The 12,680-nt window shown below is 54.1% G+C and overlaps 5 protein-coding genes across 5 annotated transcripts; 2 read left to right on the forward strand and 3 right to left on the reverse strand.

Annotated features, from left to right (window-relative positions):
- Nucleotides 1-400: 400 nt before the first annotated feature.
- KRP23_3517 (Lysine-specific histone demethylase 1-like protein 1) lies at nucleotides 401-2,081 on the reverse strand (the record flags this gene model as incomplete). Its single annotated transcript, XM_067888377.1, has 4 exons — nucleotides 401-447; nucleotides 523-689; nucleotides 761-1,348; nucleotides 1,441-2,081. 4 exons carry the CDS (start codon nucleotides 2,079-2,081, stop codon nucleotides 401-403), a joined length of 1,443 nt encoding a protein of 480 aa, XP_067747626.1.
- Nucleotides 2,082-4,439: 2,358 nt separating this feature from the next.
- Nucleotides 4,440-5,961, forward strand: KRP23_3518 (Lysine-specific histone demethylase 1-like protein 1; the record flags this gene model as incomplete). Its single annotated transcript, XM_067888378.1, has 2 exons — nucleotides 4,440-5,677; nucleotides 5,754-5,961. The coding sequence occupies 2 exons, from the start codon at nucleotides 4,440-4,442 to the stop codon at nucleotides 5,959-5,961; spliced, it is 1,446 nt and encodes a 481-aa protein (XP_067747627.1).
- A 262-nt stretch (nucleotides 5,962-6,223) lies between these two features.
- KRP23_3519 (Glucan 1,3-beta-glucosidase) lies at nucleotides 6,224-7,345 on the forward strand (the record flags this gene model as incomplete). Its single annotated transcript, XM_067888379.1, has 1 exon — nucleotides 6,224-7,345. The coding sequence occupies one exon, from the start codon at nucleotides 6,224-6,226 to the stop codon at nucleotides 7,343-7,345; it is 1,122 nt and encodes a 373-aa protein (XP_067747628.1).
- Nucleotides 7,346-7,484: 139 nt separating this feature from the next.
- On the reverse strand, nucleotides 7,485-9,246 carry KRP23_3520 (putative polyamine transporter; the record flags this gene model as incomplete). Its single annotated transcript, XM_067888380.1, has 6 exons — nucleotides 7,485-7,678; nucleotides 7,741-7,934; nucleotides 8,004-8,380; nucleotides 8,461-8,858; nucleotides 8,922-9,029; nucleotides 9,102-9,246. 6 exons carry the CDS (start codon nucleotides 9,244-9,246, stop codon nucleotides 7,485-7,487), a joined length of 1,416 nt encoding a protein of 471 aa, XP_067747629.1.
- A 1,091-nt stretch (nucleotides 9,247-10,337) lies between these two features.
- KRP23_3521 (Polyamine transporter PUT1) lies at nucleotides 10,338-12,249 on the reverse strand (the record flags this gene model as incomplete). Its single annotated transcript, XM_067888381.1, has 6 exons — nucleotides 10,338-10,531; nucleotides 10,600-10,793; nucleotides 10,880-11,256; nucleotides 11,328-11,833; nucleotides 11,907-12,109; nucleotides 12,176-12,249. The coding sequence occupies 6 exons, from the start codon at nucleotides 12,247-12,249 to the stop codon at nucleotides 10,338-10,340; spliced, it is 1,548 nt and encodes a 515-aa protein (XP_067747630.1).
- Between the last annotated feature and the right edge of the window lie 431 nt (nucleotides 12,250-12,680).

Below are 12,680 nucleotides of genomic sequence, written 5' to 3' on the forward strand. Positions count from 1 at the left end.
TGAGTGGTAAGTGCTGGAGGTCGTACAGAGAACTGCAACGTGAGCGCCCACAAGGTTTTGCTCTTGGTGTTGCCGTGCAATAGAGAAAGAGAAAGAGCAGACTGTGGAGTCGGACATTTTCGAGGTTGACGTGGTGCATTCGTTGCAGATGGCGACGCTGTGGTTGACTTTGTCTCATGTTAGTCAGGGATGTCGAATTGTGTTCAATGGACGCACAAAAGGAAAGCGTCGTCGTACGTCTATGCGAGAGCTGGCTGTCAGCGCACCATGTGGGTTGGCTGTTCACGTTGAATGCCGCTTTCGTTGTGTGGTACAGATACTACCTGGCGAAGTTGGTGCAGGAACATGGAGGAAAACCCGTTGTGTACGTGGGGAGCCGACGGTGAACAAACTTGAGAGGTCACTGTTTACTACTGCAGTCAACGATTTCAGCTGCGGCTTGTAGACCTACAGAACAATGAAAACAACACATCAGGGTTGCCAGTCCGTACAGACGGACAAGCGCAATCAACATGTACTAACCTGACAGGTAAGCGGCTTGCAGAGCGCCCTGGTACTTGTAGTCCGTAGCCTCGCCCGCAAACAGAACGCGGTTAGCCACGGTCTCACGCAGAATCGCCGGGTCTTCGTCTGTGCTGTCCACTGTCAGAGAGCTGTAGGCACCCACCGACCACTGGTCCTGATCCCATCTGCCCAATTGGCAACACACCCGTAGATACCACGTTAGGCAAACGATCTCGACTCCATGTAAGGCACATACCTAGTGATGAAGTAGTTCACCAGATCAGGAGTGTTAGGCCCAAATGTAACTTGCAGTTGCAAGAAGAGCGCGTGCGCGATCTCCTTATCGGTGAAGGTAGCGGAGATTTTGCTAGCGTTTTCTCCAACCAGTACGCCCTCGATGATAGGAACTCCCTTTGCAAATTGGTAGTTGAACACCACTGGGAAGTAGATGCGACGCTCTGAGCTCTCGCTGGAAGCCGATGTGTCGTTAATCTGGGCGATGAAGGTACAGTCCTCCGGCCAAAAGACCTCCGGGAATTCAACGAGAATTTTCATGTACTGGCCCATCTTGGAGCGGTTAATGGCACCCAGCTTGGCCGCAGGTAGCTCAGGCTGGAAGTGCAGCTTGCCAGACTTGAGGAATCCCAGCGATGAAGTCACAATTACGTGCTCAGCAATAATGTGACGTCCATCGTTACATTCGATGATAACTCCTTCCGCGCCTTCATAGTTGATAGAGGTGACACAGACATCCGTATAGATGGAATCCTTTGCCGGCTCCGCCAAATGGTCGATGAAGCGCTCCATTCCCGCAGGAACAATGCAGTGCGCACCCGGGTCGTCACTTTTGCGCATCAAGCAGTAAATGGTGATACACACGAAGCGGTTAGCACAGAGCTACGATAGAAATTAATAGCCTTCTCCTCAGACACATACCCAATCAACTCGGTCTGTGCAAAGTCGTCGAGTTGCACTTCATCATCGTTCACCCCCATCCAGACCTCAATCAACTTCAAGCAAACGTCCAGTCTCGCGCGTGCGTTCGGAGCTTTCATCGCTTCACGCAGCTCCCCGTCCGAAGTCACAAGGTGGTCCACGATGGTCGACAGAGCCTTCTCCTGGTGGTCAGCGGCATTGGGCGAGTTCGCCAGAGCCTGCAGCTTTTCCATGAGCAGATCCTGCCACTTCCACGTCTCGTCCACTTGCTCCTGCGGTAGTTGCTCGCAGCCGTTGAAGATCAAAAAGTTCTTGCATGCACCGGGGTGCAGCCACGGATTCCGCGGACTCACCTCCTTGAAAGCGATACCAAACTTGCGCGCCATATCGGAGAACGGGTTGCCGTCGGTGCCGTGGATCCATGCGGCGCCCACCTCCACACTGACAGGTAGCGAGTCGCTGAACGGTTGCGTCTGGACGCGGCCACCGATGCGAGACTGCGCTTCCAGCACGCAGATGTCGCTCGTAGCGAACTTGTTGGAGGCCAGCAGCGCGTTGGCAGCGCTCACGCCGGACAATCCGGCACCGATCACTGCCACGCGGTACGAACTTTGCAGGGCAGTTGCAGACGTGGGGGCCATGTTGACGTCGAAGGTATTGAGCAGACGGCGGCACAGTTGCGACTGACACACTATGCATCATGATTGGTTTAAATCTGTTTTTAAATGATTTGACTGGCTAAAATAGTCAACCCGGTCTCAACAATGTGCCATGAACGGTGCGTTGACTTTCCGTTGCTAGTTTGCTTGTCCTACCTCGTTTTCTTATAGCGACGCGCGGCAAGATATACTGAGCGTTGGGCCTTGGGCACAGATCCAGGGAGATTGTCGAGGTGTGGCGATGGATATTTTGTATCAAGTTCGTTGGCTTACGCATTGATCTATGCTTATTTTTGTGGGCGGAGGTTCTTATTGCCTTTGTGCGGCAGGATGATTTCAAAGAGCTCATGAAGTGAAAGGCTCAATGCTCACAAGTTTATAGCAATTCCATGTTTGTGCTTGATGTGGATTCACCCTGTTGCAAAAGCATCGGCTGCGGCGGTAGCTTTCCTGTCGGAATTTACGACTCGGAAGTCGAGATCTATGGTTGGCACTAAAACGCTGAACGCCTTGTCGGCCCACGAGTCCGTTGGGCCCAGAACGTCCCTCGATATGTCTTTCATGCAGCGACTGCCACCTCCGAGCAGGAAGGACGCCACAACCATTCGCAAACCTCTGCACGACAACCCCCATTGGCAGCGTACAAACAGTTCCTCGTGTTCTTTGGTCGTGCAGTTCTAGTGTTTGTTACTCCCCAGCCGAAGCACCCTTGGAACAAGCCGTTCATGTTGACAGGGTCATCGGCCTGTGGTCAGCTTCGCGTAACATAATCTCGGTCTCCTAAAAACCGGCAGATGTTGCACTCAGAATTTGACAGTAATTTCGGCATCTAATAGTAATTTATTCTACTAATTACTAGCAGCCTAATATCATAAAGCCATAGTAGATAGTAGCTTCAGACCGACTCATTTATAGTAGAACAAATTATGAGTAATATTGGTACTATCTGAGTACTAGGGGAGGTATTTTCTTATTGGACAACGCGAGCGTTCGATGATATCGATGGAGATAACAAGCGTGAGCGTTGTTGCCGCTGTGTGCTGGTGGGAAGCACTCCACGAGCGAGCGGTTTGTCGCACTGGGCCGCTTAAGCAGTCTTCCGCATCTTGCGAGCGGTTAGTGGCACAAGACTGCTGGAACAAAATTTCTCGCCGTAAAACTGCGCGGCTCGGCTAACTTGTGTGCTCATTTTGCGATTTTCCAGAAACCAAGAACTCCTCCGCACTCTTTCAGCTTGACCACGCCCTTCATGAAGCTGCTCGTACGCCGAGCTAACCACGATGGATGCATGTGTGGTTTGTGGGCGGCCTTGGGGCCATCATGTATGCAGCCACGAGCAGTACGACGCCGGGATCCTGCCCGAGCGATTTTGCTGCGCTTCGTGCGTTATATTTTTTCAAGTGGAAGACTATGTTTGCAGGAGTGTTGAAGCTGTCTGCGAGCACGTGGATATCCTTCACTGGTTTCGCGAATCTGGCAGCGTCCGGTTCACATCCATTGTAGCACTGGCTCGTGTCTGGTTGGCCAGAGCTCTTTCCAACGTGTATCAAGAGCGTGTCTTCGCGACTGGAGGCATTACCATGAGCAACCTACGCAAGAGCGGACAACGAGCACGCAGGGATGCAAGGGCTATTGAAGCACAATTGAAAAGAGATGCGTCGTATGGAACTCGACGGGCAGGATCTGATCGTTTCTCTGGTCGACGATAGTACTATCTATGTATTATATGACTACTAATATAATATTCTAGATGCAGAACCCAATGCTACTGTTCTAAATAGTAACTTTGTAGGCGCTACTAGGAAGATACTACATATATATATATAGGTATAGTAATTTGGAAGACAAATCGTTCTACTGTCAATCCCTGGTTGCACTCCTTGCTGTTGACGACAAAGGTATCCGGTGGTCATCTTCGCGTAACGTAAGCGGCCTCCAAGCTCCCCACAATGACCAGTAGCCGGTACGCTTCTCCAAGTGACAAGCTCGAGATCACCGGCAGATGGCGTGAATGCAAGTTGTGTGGCCAAACCGAGGCCTCTCCTCCCATCCTGGGCTCATGTTGATCGGGGCCGTCCCGCCGGCGAGCCCGTGCGAGTGCATTGTACAGTGTACACTCCTTTCGAGTCGTCAAATCTTGTTACTACCCAACGCCTTCGCCTGAAGCGAAACATCATCATGAAGCACAAGTCGTGTCGACGGATATCTCCTACTTCCCGTAGACGCTACACCGCTGTGTTCTAATCCCAACGGCTTCGCCAGCACCTCCTCCAAACGCATGGTGCCCTGGTACGGCAACGCTTTCCAAGACCTCATTCTGCAATTTGCCAGGCAACAAACATGCCAAACGTCACTTCCAAAACGACCGAGACGCCGCTCGAGAGCTCCTACCGCGTGGCGATCATCGGAGCGGGGCTGGCCGGTGTTAGCGCGGCCAACGAGCTGCTTTCATCGGGTCACTTCGATTTCAACGAAGTGTGCGTGCTGGAGGCGCAGTCACGCATCGGTGGCCGCGTACAAACCAAGTCCTTCAGCGATTCGCTACCTGTCAATGTGGAGGTGGGTGCTGCCTGGATCCACGGCACCGAGGGCAACCCGTTCGCCACGCTGGCCAAGAAGTTTGGCATCTCCTTCAAAGAGATCAGCCCTAGGAATCCATGGCTCCACCCGGGCTCGTGCGCAAACTTCCTGCTCCATGACGGTAGTTGCCAACTGAGCGAGCAGCAGACCAAGGAGACGTGGGAGTGGCAAGATCTACTGATGCGCAAACTGCAAAAGCTCGCGAGGTCCGACCTTGCTGACGATCACCGAGAGAAGACACTGTCCGGTGTGGTGGATCACCTCCTCGACACCGACCAAGACCTGGTTGAGGTCATGGGAGGCGTCGAGGCTCGCAAGAAAGTGGATCTGTTCTTGCGACTAATGGAGGCCTGGTTCGGTCTCACTGCCGACGACCTGAACCTTGACGCCTTTATCGAGACCGACCTCATGGGCGACGACCCCGGCGCTCACTGCCTCGTTCCGGTGGGGATGGAACGCTTCATTGATCACCTAGCCGAGCCCATCCGTGGCATCATCCACACGAACGTGTCAGTCGCAGCAATAAACTACGACGGTCCAGCTGGGGTAGTCATCGAGTGCACCGATGGACGTTGCGTGACGACTGACCGCGTGATCGTTGCTACTTCGCTGGGAATGCTGCAGAGCGGCAAGCTGCACTTCCAGCCAGAACTGCCCGCCATCAAAACGGGCGCGCTTAAGAGATCCAAGATGGGCCAGTACATGAAGGTGCTCGTGCAGTTCCCAGAGGTCTTTTGGCCCAAGTACGCCACGTTCATGGGCCAGCTCCAGAAGAAGAGCTCAGGTGAAGGAGACGGCCGCCGGATCTACTTCCCACTTGTGTTCAACTACCACCTCGCGAAGGGTGTGCCGATACTGGAGGGCGTCCTCATCGGTGACAACGCGAGCGCCATTTCGACTTCCTTCACGGATGAGGAGATCGTGCACGCTCTCTTCTTGCAGATGCAGGAGACGTTTGGACCCGACATCCCAAAGCCAGTCAACCACTTCATCACTCGGTAAGCTATTCTAATGCGCGGGTCGTATTGGTTGCATCACGACGCTAACGGTTTGTTGTTGCTTTGGCTCTTGCAGTTGGGATCAAGACAAGTGGTCTGTGGGCGCCTACAGTTGCGTGACGGTGCGGAACGCTCAAGAAGACCCGGACCTGCTAAAGCAAACGGTGGCAAATCGCGTGCTCTTCGCGGGCGAGGCTGTCGATCCCAAGTACCAAGGCGCGTTGCAAGCGGCCTATTTCTCGGGACTTGAAGCGGCCGCGGAGCTCGTGGCCCAGAACATGTAAGCATATACGTATGTTAGAGCGCCTCGGCGTCTCAATCAAAAGCAAGCGCGAAGTCGCAGCAACCAACAACAACGAAGTCAATGAGTGTATCAACTCGTCCAAAACACTGGGGTGTCCGTCTTGCTGTACGAGCGCGTCAATGCCAACCTGATCAACCATTGCTGGCTGATCTTGAGACACATATCGTGGTCGCTGCAAATCAATCCAGGCCTCACTTTGAGTTTCGACAGGAACCCTCCCCCCCGCCTTGTCCCGCGTGAAGATGTCCTGTGTGGCGTCTGACTCGCTGCAAGCTCGACTGCGCCGAGGAGAAATCCCGTGCCATGGCGTGAACCTCGGCGGCTGGCTTGTGGCCGAGCACTGGATGACGTGGGATTCGTGTCTGTGGCAGGGCGTGCCCGACGAGATCAAGAACCAAGGAGAGTTCGCGACCATGAAGTTCTTGGGCCATGAAGAGGGCGGCCGACGCTTTGATGAGCATCGCCGCACTTGGATCACCGAGTACGACATTGCCGAGATGAAGCGCTTCGGACTCAACACGGTGCGCGTGCCGGTCGGGTACTGGATCATGGGCTTCGACCCAACCGACTTCCCGAACAAGCAGGAGTGGCGAGTGTTTGCACCGCATGCACTGCGATACCTGGACGAACTGGTGAACCACTGGTGTGTAGAACACGACATGGCGGTGATCGTGGACATCCACGCGGCTAAAGGTTCTCAGAACGGCCGCGACCACAGCGCTGCAGTGGAGAGTGGCGCCAAATTCTGGGGACAATATCCGGAGAACGTGGACAACACCGTGTACTTGGCAAAGTTCCTCGCCTCCCGGTACCGCTACTGCCCCTCTTTCCTTGGTCTTGGCTTGCTGAATGAGCCTGAAGCCCCCACTGAACAGCATGTGCTGCGTGCATACTACGAGCGCGCGTACTCGGAGATCCGTGCCACTGGTAACGATTGTGTGCTGACTGTGGCGCCGCTGTTGACGGAACAGAACCCGCCATGCATGGAGGACTTCATGCGCTACCCGAAGTACTTCAACGTGTGGCACGAATGGCACCCGTACTTCATCTGGGGCTATGAAGGGCAGAACCGTGATCAAGTGCTTCAAGCTGTGCGTCGCTACGGCGACCAAGTTTCCTCGTGGGGTGGCAACTGGCTGCTCATCGATGAGTGGAGTCTGGGTGCTCAAGGATGTGCCTTCCCGTGTGAGGACCGCATTGGACTGCAGCAGTTTGCGTCGGCACAGCTCGAAGCATTTCGCAAGGCACACTCCGGCTGGATCTTTTGGTCCTGGCGCCATTCGGACGATGGACACAACCGTCCAACAGGATGGTCGATGCGCCAGTTGCTGCGTGACGGTGTCATGAGGCTGAATGAGGTATAAATGAGAGAGCAAGTCGTGAGGCTGCAGCCAGCACTCAAAACAAGGTGCAAATTGGCTGGTTACTACATTTCCGTGGATTATCAAACTTGTACGTACATTTGTTGATTCCTTTGTCGTGTGCAATAGTAAACCCCACCAGCTACGCCTCGAGGCTGACATCGTGGAACTGGACACGCGAAAACTTCTTCCAATGGCCGTAAAGGAGGCCAGCGAGGGTAACACCAACGACAATCAACGCCGGCGCCAGCGTAAAGAAGACATCCACAGCAATATACACGAGCAGGGCCGTAGGGATCAAGAGGCCAAGGCAAAGCATGGGCGTGCTTCCGGAGACTACAAACACACAAGCAACAATCAGTCACCTAAGCTCGAGCAAACTGCTGAGCGGAGCGTACCTTTGAAAGGACGATCAATGTTCGGATGTGTGTAGCGCAGCTTAATGAACGCAGCAAAGATCAGGATCTGGTAAAAGGCCGACAGCGCGTTCGTCATGTTGAGAATATCGTCAAAGTCGAACTTGATGAGCACGAAGATGACGACGAGACTCGCAAAGACAGCGTTGTGCGGCGTGTTAAATTTTTTGTTGCGCCTATAAATTGCAAGGAATCCCGCATGTTAGTCTTGAGTGACACACTTCCAGAGCAGAACGGCAACGTACGCTTTGAGGAACGCCGGGACGAGCCCGCACTGCGCCATGCCCATGATCTGAAACGAGTCGCAGAACAGCTCCGCGATATACATCCCTGCGTTGCTGCCAAACGATGCTAGCATGATCCATGTCGAGAGGAAGTCACCACCCAAATCCAACGCGATGCTCGAGAAGGATCCATCTTCCCACATAGTCCAATGCGGCGAGTTGAACACCGTGGCGCCAAACAGCGGCACGACGTACGTGAGCGCGACGAGTAGTACAGACATCAACATCGCACGCGGGTACGTTCGCCCCGGGTTGCTCACTTCACCACCGAACACCGACATGCCGACCGCACCATTGAAGTTCCAAAAGAGCGTGTTGAGCAAGGTCGACCAGTCAATCTATATGGCATGCAAAGAGCACGGGTGAGTTTCCTGAAGTCTAGCCTGAATTGTGGTGAGTGCCTGGCCACTGCACTTACATCCACGCCACCGGACATGCTCACGAAGTCACCGTTGTCGTCGTAGACGATATCGGAGCGACGGACTTCACCCAACGCGCCCCAGTCACTTGCTCGAATCATGCCCCAAATGGCAAGTACGACGAATGGTACCATGACAAAGACCGATAGAGCTGCCATTCCGTTGCCCACGATTTGGATGCCAAAGAGATTCGGCAGCGCCAAAAGCACAGCGATGGCTGCTTTGATGAAATACTCTGCTGTCGGTGAGCCGATGGGTCCGTAGACCTCCGTTAACGTAGCTACGACAAGCCCCGGGTAGATCGCGTTGTCGATGACGCCGGAGATCCACGACCAGTACCCCGTCTGGAAGGCCCAAAACGGCCCAAAAGCATGGAGCACCCAGACCGTGTAGCCGCCTGGGAAAGTAGCAGCGATTAGTTGTGAAAGCCTCGGCGAGAATGCACTGAGTGAAGCCCTACCGTCGTGCGGGTATGCAGTGCTGAGCTCCGCCGTGACGAAGGCAATCGGAAGTCCAAGGATCAACGGGAACAGGAGGAGACAGGTCAATCCGACCAAGGGACCACCAGCTGCACAAGACAACAGAAGCGAGCGAGGCAGGCTTAGCGCTTATCTCCACGCCAGTTAGTCATCAGTCGTACCGGAGATGATGTACTCCGACCCGATGGGGCCCCCGCACACCGAAAAGTAGCAGAGACCGACGATGCTCAAGACCGTCAACTTCCGTTGGAGGTCCTCCTTCGTCGGCTCCAGATTCGACGGGCGCCACTGCACGGAGGCACTCATCGAGCTAACGACCGAATGACCGTTCAGCCTACAGCGACAAGTTGAGTCGTGATTGAAGACTACAATACCATACACCCTCACCTGCCCAGGCGTTGGGGGGTCAGTAGAAGTTGGTCGTCATAGGTTCCGCTCTTGGGACTGTGAGCAGCATTTAAGATGGACGTCTCTGGCTGAGAAGCGGCCATGCAAGCAGCGAAGACAAGGAGCTCAAGCAACGGACAACTTCAACGCGGGATGTTAAATCGGAAATGAGCTTCAAGCGCAAGCGCCAAGACCGACCAAACAACAAGGTACAATCGTGTACACACCTGCACCGCCGGCTTATTGGTGGGCTTTGATGATGTTACGACTCAAATCTCGCCATCGGCACCGCTCGTATTCACAGCAAAAAAAGCCCAACTTTGCTCACAGGCTTGGTAGAGTGCGTCACGACGGTGTTGCTAAGCAACAACTTAGCTTCAAGTCAAGTTGAACAGCCGCTGAAACTTCGATTCTGTCGTTCATTGGCGACTTCAACGGCGTTGGTACTGCCAATGCAATAGTCCCATCACAGCATTTTGGAGAAGACAACAGAGTACAGTGTATTCGGCACCGGCAGCTTCCAAGAGGTGCGTAGCGAGAGCTACTAACGCTGACAGCTACTTTAGTCGTCACAGCAAGTCCTACACGGTCCTATCGGATCGACCACACTTTGCAAGTTGCAGATCATCTGTCGTTAGGGACGGAGCCAAGGACCTGCGCCTCATCCGTTGAGATGGGTCATCCGATTCCTATGCATGATGATGCGGCAACAAGGAGCCAGTACCACGTCGACGCGTCCAGCGTGTCGGTCTTGGCGTCGCAGTAGCTACAACTTGCGGTTGAAAATAAAAATACAGTAGTCACATGAGCAAGCTTTGCTAGTCGACGTTGAACATCACTCATGTGCTGAAGTTGACAATCACTACTGAGTATGTTGCACTCCAGCAAGCGGTATCAACGGAAAGCTGTTTCCACCGACAGTGCTAGAAGCTTTACGTGGATGCGATTTGGTAGGCTCCTACATGTCCTTTGAATTATTAGTTGTACTTACTGATTGATCGCTACACGAGCTATCCGTCGAGATTTAGATCGTTGAACTGGGCGAGCGTGAACTTCTTCCATTTGGCATACAAAAAGCCAGCCAAGGTCACTCCCAGGACGATCATCGCCGGCGCCAACGTGAAGAAGACGTCCACAGCGATATACAGGAGCAGGGCCGTGGGTATCAAGAGAGCCACCACAAGCATAGGGATGCTTCCGGGGACTGCACATGAACAACGAAGACCGAGTCAAACACAAGAACATATTCTGGCCAAAACCTCGAGAGCGTACCTTTGTACGGGCGCTTGAGGTCCGCCTGTGTATAGCGCAGTTTGATGAACGCGGCAAAGATGAGGAGCTGATAGAAGGCCGATAGCGCGTTCGTCATGTTGAGAATATCGTCAAAGTCGAACTTGATGAGCACGAAGATGACGATGAGACTCGCGAAGACGGCATTGTGCGGCGTGTTGAACTGTTTGTTGCGGCTACAACATATGTACGAAAAGGTCCACAATCCATACGTTAGTATCGGAAAATCGCTCCAAATCTCTGGTAACTCAAGCAAGCTTACGCTCCAAGGAAGGCCGGTGCAAGATCATTCTGCGCCATGCCCATGATCTGAAACGAGTCGCAAAAGAGCTCGGCAATGTACATGCCAGCATTGCTGGCAAACGAAGCCAGCATGATCCAGGTCGAAAGAAAAGTGCCGCCCAGCACCGACGCGATGCTCGAGAAGGACCCGTCGTCCCATGTCGTCCAGTTCGGAGAGTTGAAAACAATCGCTCCGAAGAGCGGCATCAAATACGTGAGCGCGATAAGTAGCACCGAAATCAGCATGGCGCGGGGGTACGTTCGTCCGGGATTGCTCACTTCACCACCAAAGACCGACATGCCAACAGCACCATTGAAGTTCCAGAAGAGCGTGTTGATCAACGTCGACCAGTCAATCTGTTTCAAGTGAGCACAAGTTAGTTAGATATTCACATTGACGAAACCCCCCACTTCGAACAGGTACTTACGTCTAAACTGCCGGACATGCTCACAAGGTCGCCGTTGGAATCATACACGATATCGGAGCGACGAACCTCCCCAAGCGCGCTCCAGTCATGCCCGCTAACGAGGCCCCAGACGAAGAGTAGAATGAATGGGATCATAACAAAGATGGACAAGGCCACCATTCCGTTACCCACGATGCGAATTCCCAAGAGGTTCGGCAGCGCCAGTGCCAGCGCGATAGCTGCCTTGATGAAATACTCTGCTGTCGGCGAGCCAATATCTCCGTACACCTCCGTAAACGTGGACACCGCAAGTCCTGGGTACAGCGCATTGTCGATCACGCCCGAGATCCAGGCCCAGTATCCCGTCTGGAATCCCCAGAAGGGACCAAAGGCATTAAGCACCCAGACCGTGTAGCCTCCATCTTCCGGGAACGCCGTACTGAGCTCCGCCGTCACGTACGCAATGGGTAGACCCAAGATGACCGGGAACAAAAGCAGCAGGATAAGGCCCAGCAACGGACCACCAGCTACAGAACGCAGTGCAGAAAGGTTAGCGAATTCCTCCCCCACGACAGCACAAGTCCTAGTGCACAGTCTCACCAGAAATGATTGGCTCCGATCCAATGGGGCCACCACACACAGAAAAATAGCAGAGACCGACGATGCTCAGCACCGTCAGCTGTCGTCGCGGGTCCTCCTTCATAGTCGCCAGTGTCGACGGCCGCCACTGCACCGAGGCGCCCTCCGCATTGTCAGCGTGGCTCACGGAGCTCACGACGCTCACAACCGAGTGATCGCGCAGTCTGCCAGTAGCCACACAAACTGTTAGAGCGTGGAGCTGTAGACAGCGCAGCGCCTCAATGTCTCACCTCTCCAGGCGATTTGGCGTCGTGAGAGACGCGTCGTAGGCCGCAGGCTGCGGGCTGCCGACGGCGGCGGTCATGACTCAATCAATGCACGAAGCCCACTGGTGGCCGATTTGGAAATGAAGTTCGATGCTCGGAGGGCAAGTCTAGGCCTCCGCTGATCGGCGCCCGGCTCTCGCTGGTCGAGCCGGACGCGTCACAGCCAGATGGTCGATGGTCGACCTCAAGTCGCATTTGACTTCCATTCGGTGCCGGCGAATCGCTGGTGGAGACTCGGAGCCTTGCCCGCGCCGTCACTTTGATTGCCAATGCTGGTTCATACGCTAGCTGTTTGCGTATGCGTGCGTTGTCGTTGAAATCGGAAAAGGACACGCACGTCGAAGTGGTGTTTCTAGAGCTGCCGCCGCTGTTGTAGACGCCGCTTTGCCTCGTGCGAGTACGACAGTGAAGGTACATGTAGCGTCAATACAGTGTTTTGAATGCACTGCACAACAACGGCGAAGGCTGC

Source organism: Phytophthora ramorum (assembly GCF_020800215.1).
Source record: "Phytophthora ramorum isolate Pr-102 chromosome Unknown Phyram_PR-102_s0003, whole genome shotgun sequence".
Classification (NCBI taxonomy): Eukaryota; Oomycota; class Peronosporomycetes; order Peronosporales; family Peronosporaceae; genus Phytophthora; species Phytophthora ramorum.